Genomic DNA, 14,772 nt, shown 5'->3' with positions numbered 1-14,772 from the left:
GATTTATTCAGACAGCCTTTATATCAGTCATACTAACACTAGGCCTGGATTCAAACAGCTAGCAATATTTTCTACTTAACTAAATCCATTGAGGCATCATTGACAAGATAATGATTACTTTAAACAATAAGGTTGATACTGATGTGCCTCATTATTAGACAATGTGACAAAACAACAACTTTTCAGACACTCCTTCAGGGACTTCAGACAAATAAGATACACATGTAATTTTTTTGAACTATTTAAAGTTTAACCATAAAAATGTCAGAGTCTCATCTTAAACCAGGCACACACACATACATATGACATGCAAGGTACTACATATGGAAGTCATACCCCACCATCCAAACAAGCCACATGTAATATCCATCATATGATATAGCCTGACGCTGTGTAAATCCCTGCTGAATTTTTTTTATCTTAGACCAATATGAATTTCCATTGTTGTCAAGACTGGATTATGCTATAGTTTTATGGTAAAGGTGGTTATACCATCTACTTTTATGGTGAACTTGGTAGACCTAGTTAATACATTTAAATATAGTACAATTTTTGTTAATATATTTGCAATGTACTATTAAAAAGGGAATATATTTAAAATACAATAAAGTATACTTTTTTCACTAGGGTGTTCAATGTTTGCGTTATTTTTACATGTGCATAAGCAATGCTTCTATCCATTGTTTCTGGATCTTCTTCGCCTGTGTTTCTGATCCAGAGATTCTATACTTTTTCAGAAGATGCGTATTAGCTCCCCCTATTATATAACAGTGAAAACATGTATTGCCTGAAAATTATGTCAATGGCGAGAAAGTGTTGTGTCATAAATTATAGAAAATTCCGTCAAAGGCATGGAAAGAGTTAAGTAGATTGGAAGTAAATTCCTATGTACACTACCAGTGGACTACAAAAAAAAATCCCATACATAGAATTAAGAACATTTTCTTAATAAATCATTATTTTCAAACAATGTAATTTAAAGAGAGTATGTAAAAAAAGTGTTTAATAGGCTCAACCAAACACAACTATACAAGCCAAGTATAGGCCCTACTTAGAACACTTAATTGTACTTTTAAGCATATGCCGAGCAAAAGATTTATAGGTCAAATATACTTAAAATTACACATAATAGTATACTTGACTCATACTGACATAGAAGTCTAAGTATATTTTTGATAGTACATAAAGTATATTTCTGAGAATTACATAAAAAGTAGACTGAAAGTATACTTTCTTATTTTTAATGTAAAAGATTAAAATAACTTTTTAAAAGGGAATACAAGGCAATAACAGACCCGCTTGTTCAATACTGCTTAAAAATCTTCTGGTGGTGCATTGTATTGTGTGACCTGCAATATATAGTAGAATGGACTATATATGGACTCACTGAGGATCAACAAAAATGAATATTGTTGTCTCCTGTCCTGTCGTACTCCTGTCTTTTTGGTCAGACATTCTCTGAAGGGGTAATGGGAACAAGGCACATCAATATTCCATATAGCAAACAGGCGTACACACACACAGACACACACACACACACACATGCGCGCCCACACACACACACACACACTTCTGTTGTGACACGAGGGCCAGATGTGGAGTTGAATTCTAATGAAAGTGACTACAGAGCTACAAGGGTAGGGTTGCCTGCTTGCATATGTGTATGTTTGAGTAACCACACACTTATCCATTGGGCTTAATGCTTTGTTTTCACACACAACTGAACCACAACAGAAATAAAAGAACACAATGTAGCTGCATCAACAGAACATATTACTTTTTTGTTGCAAAATAGTGTGCACATTTGCATCGAAATGAAAAATAAACACAATGATACTGTATACGTTTACTGTATCTTGTTATTGGTTATTGTCAAGGGGTGGAAAAGTTCCTTGCCTTGACTGTTTTGTAGTGTGTTTTAGTAGTAAAATTAGATGAAATTTATGTGTATGTTTATATTGATTTTTGATTGTGTGTATTGTAAATATACATCAAGCGTAGCATCAGTTCTGGCAGGTCACGTTAGTCAAGCTTGCATCAGCTAACTCTCAGCTGATCCACGGCTACCTATAGAAATATGATGCCTGTCACCTTCAGTATTATCAACAGCTATCGGGTTTCTCAGGGGCCAATTACCCTCCTCCATCCCCAGTTCCTCCTCTCGTCAGTCAGGATTTGGCATTCTGATTCCCCTCGAATCAGAATAAATGCTCTAATTATGTTGTATTTTAAAGGGGTCATATAATGGTACATGCACTTTTACAAGTTGATTGTACTGAAATGTGTGTTGGCTGTGTCTGTACACAACCATCATATAATGATAAAAATCAGGGAGTTCTCGCCCAGAACGGAACCAGACCGCCAATCCTAACTGTATGCTAATTGTCAATCGTATTTGACGATAGTGGTCCTGACAGAAATTATTTTAGTGAATATTGCTTGTGTGACATGATAGATTTTATTTCCTATTCACCCTGGTAGCAGTTACAAAACACACAACCAGTATGGTAAAGGGAAAACAAGGTTTAACATCTTTATTCATATAAAATATGTACATTAATATTCATTATCCATGGGAATTTACAAATATATTTATACAAAATCTCCTTGCAAGGGTTTGTCAGTTTGTGAATGATGTTGGGGGAACCCGCACACACACGCACGCACACATTCATGCACTCACACACAGACAGTTACAAATCCACATAACACATTTCTATTGCATACATAAATAAATAAAAAAAACATACAGTATATACAGGAATTACATGACTGCAAACAAATATCTCTACAGCATATTGAGCACACACCACACAAAACCCTCATAAAATGAAATGGCATTTTCCTTTTAAAGAGCAGGAATATTTTTCATTGATTCCTCATTTGTTGCTACTGACACAATGGGGATACAAACAGTAAAATTCCATGCTTAACGAACACATGCAAAACCACAAACAGTTGTATTGAGTCAGGCTTATTTACAAGTTAAACCAAATTAGTCATCACATGCAATATTGTATTAGGGTAATAGGGTCCATTTCAGCGCCTAGGGTGTGTAACCAGAGTTTTTTTCTTTTTTTTTAGGGAATGTGGAATTCAAAGCATGTCTTTTAGGCATTTAACCACCATTTTTTTCGTATTTGCACTTTATCTTTATATTTTTCTTTATGTTTTATCCTATGGCTTTTGCTTTTGATGCCCAAGTCTTTGTTGCAAATTCAATACTAATTAGTTTGTGGAAGCTGATCCTCCCTACAGGAAATTAATGGGTCTTTAAATATCATAACGTCAATCACAATTTGATCTTCAGATTACAGCAGGTCCCCATTTTGAGTTACTGTCTGAGGCATCTGACTGGCTCAGGCTGAAACACGATTTGCAATTAACTTTTCTTTGGTTCTTCTGACACTCTGTGTTCCTGAGGAGTCAGTTCTGGTCCAGGATGATTCATTGCAGTGTGGTCTTCAGTGCCGTTCTATCACCGACCTTAGATGGTGTTTCTTAATCCTTGGTTCTGCAAAGTTAAATATACACTAGAGTCAGCAGAGGAAAAGCAATTCATCTCAATTACATGATTTATTGTTTGACCTCGACATCAAGAGCTGGGGCTACTTGCACAAGACTTTTGACCTCATATACCCTCTGACCTTTTCCTTGCGATGAACAAGAATGTATTTTCAGCTCTCCCTTATTAAGATTTAAGGGTTGGGCTGCAGGGTTTTTTTGCACTGGAGAGGTCAGAGTCATAGAGATACCGCAAAAGATTACGAAAAAAAGTAAGAGCGATTACGCTATTAAATAGTATGTGATTTGGTACACAAATGTTGGGGTCTCATAAGTTTAAAGAGCTTACTGTAGTGCAGGACTGGCCTGCTGTGAACTGGTGTCTGAAAGGTTCTGGATGTTGCTGGGCCTTGTCCTCCCGTAGTGATCACCTGCACCTCAAGCCTGTAGAGAGATGCCAACTGAAGACCAGAAACTACCAGGATATTACGCTCCTATTTGTGAGGAAAGAGAAGGTTTTTCTTTTTTAGTTAATCAAGATCATTTGAGTCTGAGAAAGAAATAAAATACAAATACACTGTTGTTAAAAATTCTAAATAAAAAAAAGAGTCCCTTATGCTCAAAGCAACATTTATTTAATCAAAAATACAGTAAAACAGTAATATTGTGAAATATTATAACAATTTAAAATAAGTATTTTATAATTTAATATATTTTAAAATGTAATTTATTTCTGTGATGGCAAAGCAGATTTTTTTTCAGCAGCCATTACTCCAGTCTTCAGTGTCAAATGATCCTTCAGAAATAATTATTATATGCTGATTTGGTGCTCAACAAACATTTCTTATTGTTGAAAACAGTTGAGCAGCATATTATTTGTGTGGAAACTGTAATGTACGTTTTTGCATGATTTATTGATGAATAGAAATGTCAAAAGGACAGCATTTATTTGAAATTTGAAATCTTTTGTAACATTATGGGCCCTATTTTAATGATCTGAACGCAAGTATCAAACGCGAAACGCAAGTAACTTTGTGGGCGGATCACCAAATCTAAAATGGGTTGGTCTGAAGTAGCTAAATTACTCATAGGTGTGGTTTGGGCATAACGTGAAATAAACCAATCAGAGCGTCATCTCACATTCCCTTTAAAAGCAGGTGCGCTTGTTCCATGGCGGATTGCTATTCTGCCCTACAAAGCAAAAAGGCAGTAACTACGCAGAGTGCAGAACAGAGAAAAATGACTTTAAAGTTATCCTGTCATCCAGCCTAAGTAGTTGTAGACAGATTATTGGACATGTGGCTGTTTTGTTACTTTATATTAGCTTATTCTTTGTACATATCAATCCTCATATTTAATTTGATATTTTACCCCTATTTTGCAGTTACTGTATTCTTGCTTTGTATTACTTACCAAAAACGTGGCACCATACCAAGGAAAAAGGCAGTAACTACAGATTCTCCAAAAACTATTTTGCCACAACTTGAGCTCTGGGTGTGTTAGATACACTGTATTTGAAATAATTGGAACCATTTGGACAACATTTTTTTTCAACATTTTTGTGTTGCGAAACTAGTGTTACGGATACGTGGTGTAAATTTTTAATAATCAAAAATCATGTCTAATTAATTGAAATCATGAAACTTTAATTATAAACTATTATTAAACTTATACAATATTTTAAAAATATTCTATGAATATTACAAATAAAATATATTAAAATTCTAATATATTATCAATTACATTTCTTTTAATCATATGAAATTAAACAAACATTTTTGGTCAAACAACATGCTGCACAATGAGCTTTACTGTTAAAATTAAAACATTGAATAAAAATTAAGTTTTAATCTTTTAATTATTATTACATTGAGATGTTTCTAAATTCTACTGTACAACAGTAATATATTTCTGTCAAGTTAAACCGAACTTTTATTTTGGCGGGTTGCCATGAAGACCTTTGAGTTTCTGTGTTTATGACATGACGATAGTTTTTCTCAAATGAAGCGGTTAAATGCTCACAAAGTGACTTTAAGAGCGGATCTAGAGTCTGGAGAGTAAGTTAATGCAGTCGTGTCCTCATATAGGCAAAAAACAGCTTGAGCGTCACACGTGCTTCAGCGTGCGCGTTCAGCCTACTGAACTGCTATGCTCTTGCACCTTTTTTTTTCTTTCTGGAGTATTTTTTTCATTCTTTCAGGGGAGGGGGGTAGTTTGGTAGGGAAACAATTAGGGGAAGTTAGAAGGGTGAAATCGCAAATGTTAAATTCGTCCCGTGAGGATGCCCGAAAATCAGCTGTGTGTGTTCACCATGGTTCACCAACAGTAACTACACTGCGCAGAAACATGGTTATTTTTTGTTAGGTAAAACATAAGAATACAGTGATGGATGTTACTGGATGTTAATGGATGTTTCACTAGGGCTTTTTGCAGTTACTGTACAAACGACTACCATTTTTCTCCAAAACGACACACATTTGAGATAAGATGTTTTGTCACATAACAAAGGATGCCTTGAATGTCATGAAAATGATAATAACTCATTTTTGACGAAAAATGCAGTTACTGCCTTTTTGCTTTGTAGGGCAGTATTATAATGGCGGATTTGCTAGGCGCACACTAGGAGCGGTTCACAGCCGAGAAGACTGAAGTTCCCTTTCAAGGGAACTCAAGCTGCGTTTGAGACGCAGTGGGAACGCTCTGCGTGATTGCGTCATGAAGCACGTGTAAAATCAGTCCAATGGAAGCCCGATACGTCATAGGTGACGTCATAGACCAGGAAACTATAAAGCACCCTTGAAAACAGACTGCGCCAGCTTCTGTTGTCTTCAGCAAGCGCTCTCTGTGATTCTGTCCTTGTCCATTTATTGTTGTATGTCCGATCATATTATCTATATATATCTCATGATGGCGAGCAAGCAAGATTTCAAACGTTGTGTTGTTCCCTGCCCTCGTTTCATTACGGCCGAGGCACAGCGGCGGCGTGCATCTTGGGGTTCACAGATGGATCTAGTAGCGGGGTTTAAGACGGGCCCAGCCCTTTCTCAGCCCTTACCTGCTGGTTCCGGTGTCCCAGCCCAGGAAGGAGCCCGCTCTGCGGTTTCTCCTCCCCAGGTTGAGGCACCAATGTTGCGGCTATCCAGTTCTGAGGAACTGGATGTAGTTGATATGGGGGAATTTGAGTTTTCGCCAGCTCATACCCTTGCTGATGAGGAGCTTATGGAGGTTTTATCTCGTGCTGTTACTAAATTAAATATTGAGTGGCCAGCTGATGATATTGATGTTGAATCAAGAAAGAGTCTTCTAGATGAACGTTATTTACCATCTAGATCACGACCTCCTCGTCGGGAACTCCCGTTTTTTCCTGATCTCCACACTGAGGTGTCCAGATCATGGAGTTCATAATCCTCAAACTAACAATTACAGTAAAGTTAGAGTTATTGATAATTATGGTTATTTGACGATGCCTCGTGCGGAAGAGACGCTTGTGAGCTATCTCTCCCCCGAGTCAGCGTCATCACTGAAAGCCCCGACGTTACCCACCAGACCATTAAAAAATACATCAGTGCTGGTGGGTAAAGCGTATTCGGCAGCAGGTCAGGCTGCGGCATGCTTACATACAATGTCGATATTACAAGCTTATCTGGCTGACCTGCTGAGGGACATGGATGAATGTGAGGAAGTTAGTGCTGATACAATTCGAGAATTACGTCGCACAACAGATTTATCTCTCCGGGCCACCAAGGAGACGGCCAAATCTGTGGGCCGTTCTATGGCAGCCCTGGTGGCCACGGAACGTCATTTATGGTTAAATCTTTCTGAAATTAAAGATAAAGATAGATCTGTTCTTCTGGACGCACCGCTTTCTCCTACAAGTCTGTTCGGCGATGCTATAAATTGTGTTGTCGATAGGTTTCAAGAAAATAAAAAACAAGCGGCTGCGTTTCAGAAGTTTCTTCCTCGCCGGTCCAGTGTCCCCGAGGCTGCACGTAATATAAAGATTGAGCAGCCTCGTCCGTCTACGAGCTCCGCACATAGATTCCAGCAGAAACAGAGCGTCGCTGCTCGGGCTCCTCCACAATCCGGGGTTCCCGAGTGGCGTTCGCAGTCCAGAGTCAGGGTTTTACAGCCGTTACTTCATTGTTCCGAAAAAGGATGGAGGGTTGCATCCTATTCTAGATCTGCGCCAGTTAAACAGCAGAGTTCAGAAACTCAAGTTCAGGATGCTCACACTCAAGCAAATTGTATCACAGATCCAGTCCGAGGACTGGTTTGTCACAATAGACCTGAAAGACGCTTACTTCCATGTATATATCCATCCTCATCACAGGAAGTTCCTGAGGTTCGCTTTCGGGGGCGAAGCTTACCAGTATCGGGTTCTACCGTTTGGCCTAGGTTTATCACCCCGCACCTTTACAAAATGCGTGGATGCAGCTCTGGCTCCCTTGAGACTCCAGGGCATTCACATATTAAATTATATCGACGATTGGTTGATTTTAGCTCAGTCTGAGCAGTTGGCAGTTCGGCATCGAGATATCGTTCTGTCTCACATAAAGGAGTTGGGGTTGCGGCTCAACATCAAGAAGAGTGTTCTCCTCCCTGCTCAGAGGACCACTTTTTTAGGTGTAATTTGGGATTCGACCACAATGCAGGCACGTCTATCTCCTGCTCGGATTTCTGCGATTCTCACAGCCGTAAAAAATGTAAAACTAGGCCAGTCACTCACTGTGAAACAGTTTCAGAGACTGTTGGGGCTCATGGCAGCAGCGTCCAACGTGATTACTTTTGGCCTGCTGTACAAGAGACCCCTGCAGTGGTGGCTCAGAACCAAGGGGTTTTCTCCGAAGGGAAATCCGTTCCGCAAGATCAAGGTCACGTGGCTATGCCTTCGTGCCTTGGTCATGTGGAAGAAACCTTGGTTCCTCGCCCAGGGCCCAGTGCTGGGGGCTTCTTGTTGACGCGTCACGCTTTCGACGGATGCTTCCCTCACGGGATGGGGGGCGGTCATGAGTGGCCGCTCGGCGCAAGGTCTGTGGCAGGACCATCAAATGTCATGGCATATAAATCGTTTGGAGATGATGGCGGTATTTCGAGCTCTCAAATATTTCCTGCCAGACCTGAGAGGCCATCATGTGTTGGTTCGTACGGACAACACATCGGTGGTTTCATATATCAACCATCAGGGGGGTCTGAGGTCATGTCACCTTTGCAAGCAGGCCCATCAGATCCTCCTATGGGCCCAGGGGAAGTTGCTATCTCTCAGAGCAGTTTACATTACGGGGCGTCAGAATGTGGGAGCAGATATACTGTCAAGGCAGGGGCTGAGGCCCGGGGAGTGGAGACTTCACCCCGAGGTGGTGGAGCTCCTGTGGGAGAAATTTGGTTGTGCTCAGATAGACCTTTTTGCATCCTCAGATACAACCCATTGTCCCATGTGGTTCTCTCTCACGCACCCAGCTCCTCTCGGACTGGATGCGATGGTGCAGGTGTGGCCGAGGCTGCACCTGTATGCATTTCCCCCGATATCGTTGCTCCCGGGGGTTCTGGAGAGGGTTCGCCGGGAAGGGGCCCGTCTGCTACTAATAGCCCCTTACTGGCCGACTCGAGTTTGGTTCTCGGACTTGGTGTCTCTTCTGAACGGCTCTCCCATGGAGATTCCAATCAGGAGGGACCTGCTGTAGAGGTAGAGGGCACGATTTTTCACCCTCGGCCAGAGTTGTGGAAACTGTGGGCCTGGCCTCTGAGGGGGCCAGGCTCATAGAATCCGGTCTATCGACTGAGGTCGTTGAGACCATTCTCCATTCCAGAGCCCCTTCCACGAGAAGACTGTATGCACTGAAATGGAAATTATTCTCCACCTGGTGTGGTGAGCATCAGTTAGATCCTGTTAACTGCCCTGTTGGTTCAGTTCTCGATTTTCTGCAAGACCGTTTCTCTGCTGGATTATCTCCTTCCACCTTAAAAGTTTATGTGGCGGCTATATCGGCCAACCATACCCCTCTGGGGGGTACTTCTATTGGGAGAGATCCTCTGATTACTCGTTTTCTCCGTGGTACATTGAGGTTGAGACCTGCACTGCACTCTAGAGCACCGGCTTGGGATTTAGCTATTGTACTTGAGGGTCTGGCTCTGGCTCCCTTCGAGCCTATTGAAGAGGTTTCAGAAAAATTCCTCACTTTGAAAGCTTTATTTCTCCTTGCTATTTCATCTATCAAGAGAATTGGAGATTTGCATGCCTTGTCGGTTGCTCCTTCATGTCTGGAATTTGCACCTTGTATGGTGAAAGCATTTCTATACCCTAGACCGGGTTATATTCCTAAGGTCCCAGTTAATGTTGGGGGCCCAATAGTGCTGCAGGCCTTTTATCCTCCACCTTTTAATACCCCAGATCAGGAACAACTGAACCTGTTATGTCCAGTTCGGGCATTGGATGCCTACGTTCACAGAGCTGCCCTGTGGCGTAAGTCAGAGCAATTATTTGTATGTTTTGGGTCACGCAGAAGAGGGTGCCCTGCATCTAAACAGGTTATGAGCAAATGGATAGTCGAGGCTATTTCATTATCTTATGAAGCGGCCGGTCAGCCTTCACCTATGGCTGTTCGGGGCCATTCTACTAGGAGTATGGCGGCCTCTACGGCCTTAATTTCGGGGGTTTCCCTTCCTGATATTTGTAATGCGGCAGGTTGGTCCTCTCCGCATACATTTGTCAGGTTTTATGACCTTGACCTCTCCACTCCAGGGGCGAGGTTGCTTGCTTCTTAGTGTGCGCTGGACTTCACACAGAACGGGCATGTTCCCTGATAGGGAACGAGACGCTGCGTTTGCCTGCCATACTTCCTGCATACCCTGATCGACTTGCTTCAGACTTTTCAGAAGCTGGCGCGGTCTGTTTTCAAGGGTGCTTTATAGTTTCCTGGTCTATGACGTCACCTATGACGTATCGGGCTTCCATTGGACTGATTTTATACGTGCTTCATGACGCAATCACGCAGAGCGTTCCCACCGCGTCTCAAACGCAGCTCGAGTTCCCTATCAGGGAACCAGGGTTACATACGTAACCTGAGACGTTCTCATCAGGGCAGTAAAAGACAGAGAAGTGACATTGTATGGGGATGGGAGAAACCCACCCAAATTAGCTTTGGTTAAACAGGCGTATAATAATTTAGGTAAATGTGTAAGCTAGATTTATGCCTATTTTTTCACATCTTCATGGACACCACAATGATTTCCCTCGTGTGGTAATATTTTTCCTTGGAATTATGTATGGTTTGCGAAAATGGGAACTGCTGCGTCTGTGTATGAGAGAAGCAAAGTGCATACGCTACTTTATGGCCAAGCATTCGCCCTTAAAATAGCATCTGAATAACGTGCCACTGACTTTAGACTAGGTTTTTCCTGGTTCTGTGGCGGAATTGTTTTCTAAAACTGCAAAATAGCATCAGCGAACGTTTGCGCCGGAACACGCCTCCTTTTATCGCTGAACCGCCCCCAGGGGCGCAAATTCATTCCCTAATTCCCTTCTGTGGAGGGAAAAGTCCGCTGTGCGTCAGGTGCAAAATAGGAATGATACATGCGTCGGTGTACACAGTCAATTGCGCTAGGTGCAAGATAGGGCCCTAAGTCTTTACTGTTACTTTTGATCAATTGTCCTTGGTGAATAAAAGTATTACTTTCTTTTAAAAAAAAAACCCAAAAAAAACCTTTTGAATGGTAGTGTACATTGTTGAAGAACTTCGGATATGAATCTTGGGGCACATGGTATTAAAAGTACGATTTGTATTACGCCAATAATACAGTACATATATGGCTTAGTTATCAAATTTAGTAGTTTTTTAAGTTAATATATAGAAACCGACATGTTTTGTTTTGGTTTGTTAAACCTTAATATTATGAAGCGACGAGAATACTTTTTGTTCGCAAAAAACAAACACGTCAGAACGGCGGCTCATTATTGGCCTTCGCTGTTCGCGTGAGCACCACGACACATGTTCTGACGTAGAACCCAGAAGCGATGCACTGCATGAACAGCTTAGGAGACTGACACAGAAGAGAAGAAATTGTTGAATAAAGTCTTTATTTTTGCTTCATAACATTAAGGATGAAGTATTTTAACAATGTTGTTGCTACCTTTCTGGGCCTTGAAAGTTGCAATGAAAGTTGCAAGTTGCCTATGGCTGGTTCAGAAACCTCTCGGATTTCATCAAAAATATATTTTTTGTGTTCTGAAGATGGGTTTCTTATGGGTTTGGAATGACACAAGGGCGAGTAATTAATGACAGGAATACATTTTCGGGTGAATTAAGGGTAAGTAAGTGGATAAGTTCCAAAAATGGAGGTGATTTTCAGGGTAAGTAGCCATATCAACTTAATCTCTGAACATAACCCGCTCCGGAGCAGGTTCTGTTCCAGGGTTAGTTTACTTCAGAGGTGTTCAGTGCATGTGTGCTCATATTGATAAGGCTCCAGTGGGCATGATATTATCTATACTATATATATATATATTAGGGCTGTCAGTTAAACGCGTTATTAACGGCGTTAACGCAAACCCATTTTAACGGCGTTAATTTTTTTATCGCGCGGTTAACGGTCTTTTTGGCCTAGCAAACTTTGTAGTTTTTTTTTCACATACTTTTGCAACAGGACGGCATGCGGGCCGCTGCGCTATGAAACCCATTTATTTCAATGGCTTGCGGCGCGCGAGGACGTTTTGAAAGCGCAAGCGGATCTAGCTAGACCGGAAACAAAACAATAGGCACGCCGCACACACTTGTTTGGGCTTGCGAGCCGGATGCGCAAGCGCGAATCTCTCTGCTCGCGCGCGGATTGGAATATAATGTGCCGAGCACGAATCTCTCTGCTCGAGTCGCGCGCGCTCTCAGATACACGCTGCTCTTGTAAGAATTTTCTCTGGGCTCACTCAGAGAATATGCCTGCACTTAAAACGTGTTCAGTGCAATCGCGAATCTCTCCTCTTCCCCAGCTAACAATTTTAGGTTATAAGAATGTTTTCATAACGTTCCCATTAAGTTATAAAAACGTTATTTCTGAATGTTATAGGAACGTTCAAAACGTCCAGTTTTGAGTGGATGACGAGCGCGAGACGCCGAAATGGATGCCAATAAGATTCTAAATGGAAAGTTTACTTTTAAAAAGTTGCCAAATGGTTCCATTGACAAGACCAAAGTGATCTGTGTGTTTTGTCGTTGTGAACTGAGCTATCATCATCGCAGCACGTCCAGTCTGAATACCACTTGATGATGGCCAGCACACACACACACACACACACACACAGCTGATGCGAATTCTCCGCCCCCTCGTCAATATCAGGACCTCGTCAGTATTTATTTCACCCTTTTATTGATGGGCAGTGTTATATTGTGTGAGAGATTATTTGCTCCAAGTGATAATGTTTTAGTGTGAAATTGAACAGTATATGCCAATATTGTTTTCAATAAAAAACATTTGCACAAAGCAAGCCGGTCCACTTTTCCATGTTGATAAGAGCATTAAAATGAGAAAAAAATAATGGGACAAAAAGAAATCAAGAGACATTTAGAATAGATAAAAATGTGCGATTAAATGCGATTAATCGCGAGTTAACTATGACATTAATGCGATTAATCGCGATTAAATATTTTAATCGTTTGACAGCACTAATATATATATATAGTTATATTATATATAAAGCACTATTAAAACAAGGTAATGTTTATTTTATTCTGATAAGAAAAATCTCATCTCACACATCGTTGATCTGCATTCAGAAGATTTGTTTTTTGCAGCAGCAGCAGCAGGACGTAAGCACATACTGTTAGTTACGTAGTTTAGTCAGTCTTTCTTTTTATTATATAATTAGCATCAAACAAACAATAGTTCTTATTCCCAGTGATTAAAGATTATTTAATGAAAAGATTGAAAAATGATTGCACAACCACCAAATAGATGGCGATATGCACTCTATTATATATGCAGTATGTAAATAACCATTAAACAAAAGAAGACGAAGTAGTAAGGCATGCTTTTTCTTAGTGTTCGTTTCCATGGTGACTCATCAATTCGTCGCTCTGTTGAAAATGTCTTGTGAGTTAACATTGAACATACTCCGAGTTTGCTGAACTTACTCTTGAACGCGTTTTTGGAACCAGCATACCTTGAGTAAGCAAGGTTTAGGTTAGTCAACCGAGAGTTCAGGGTATGTTTGACGGTAAGATAAACTTGCTTTTTGGAATATTTCCTTTGTTCTGTTTTCCCACTCTTTATTAGTTACTATGGATTTTGATTAGACCTTTACACCTGTTCTTTTTTCTCTTGATTACTGCCTGTGTTTATAAGCCCATAGTTTCCTTTGTTCAGTGTTCGGTCTCGTTTCAGTTCTATGTGGTTTTGCCATGTTATATTTATCCTTTTGATCTCCTAAGTGTTCCGGTTTAGGATTTATTTATTTTTATTAAAGACTATTTGTTTGTGAAGTTCTTAAACTTAATTTTCGGGAGGAGTGAACCCATCTAATCGTTCAATTAACTGCATCCGCTTTTTTGCATCCCTCCACCTCCCCAACTCCACCAACATAATTTAGGCATCTTGCTACTAAACTCATCTTACAAGCATTAGTAGTTCCACTATGTGGTATATCTAAGCTTGAGTTGAAGCTGCTTCCTAGACAGTGTTAATTTTGTCAGCAAATTTTGATTTAGTTTTAGTCTTAGTCTTTTGACTAAAATGCCATTTAGTTTTAGTCATATTTTAGTCATCTGAATTGTTTTAGTTTTAGTCTAGTTTTAGTCGACGAAATACAATAACATTTTAGTCGACTAAATCTACAGTAGATTTAGTCGACTAAAATATAATGGGTTTAGTTCAATTGTAATGCGTTAATTTAGAATTTCTCTAAAATTTCCAAACCCATACTCCCGGAGAAAACATCTATTAACCTATTAATATGAATGATTTTTAAGTTTGAACATGCAATACAGATACAGATTTAACTACTGTGACTTAAAAAATATCTTAAAATGAAATAAAACCACTTTTCCTAAAGTACAACACAGTCTTCTTTACGATGAATGATATATTCATTCCTTATAACTACTTACACATCATTCTTTATTCTTTCAAGCAGACATATTTATTTGTATGAATTAAATATAATTAATCCTTATTAAAGCTATTAACAAACAGTGAATGCTTTTCTCTTTTTCTTTTGTTGCTTGATCAAAATTAAGGACACAGACCGCATTAGGTTTATTGCCACTGTCACTTTAAGACGTC

General features: G+C 40.1%; 1 protein-coding gene across 2 annotated transcripts in view; it reads right to left on the bottom strand.

The window, feature by feature from the left end:
- Positions 1-3,128: 3,128 nt before the first annotated feature.
- anos1a (anosmin 1a) overlaps positions 3,129-14,772 on the bottom strand; it is a 42,838-nt gene continuing 31,194 nt past the window's right edge. For both annotated transcript variants that reach the window (XM_056254398.1, XM_056254396.1), the window contains exons 13-14: positions 3,854-3,998; positions 3,129-3,514 (exon numbers count right to left, since the gene is read on the bottom strand). In XM_056254398.1, coding sequence (XP_056110373.1) covers positions 3,465-3,514; positions 3,854-3,998 — 195 coding nt within the window. In that variant the 3' untranslated portion in view covers positions 3,129-3,464. The remainder of the gene's footprint in view (positions 3,515-3,853; positions 3,999-14,772) is intronic.

Source organism: Rhinichthys klamathensis, unplaced genomic scaffold (genome assembly GCF_029890125.1).
Source record: "Rhinichthys klamathensis goyatoka isolate OS25496 unplaced genomic scaffold, OSU_Roscu_1.1 h1tg000111l_1, whole genome shotgun sequence".
In the NCBI taxonomy this organism is placed as follows: Eukaryota; Metazoa; Chordata; class Actinopteri; order Cypriniformes; family Leuciscidae; genus Rhinichthys; species Rhinichthys klamathensis.
The sequence above is the reverse complement of the archived record's forward strand: the minus strand, read 5'-3'. Positions and strand labels throughout refer to the sequence as shown.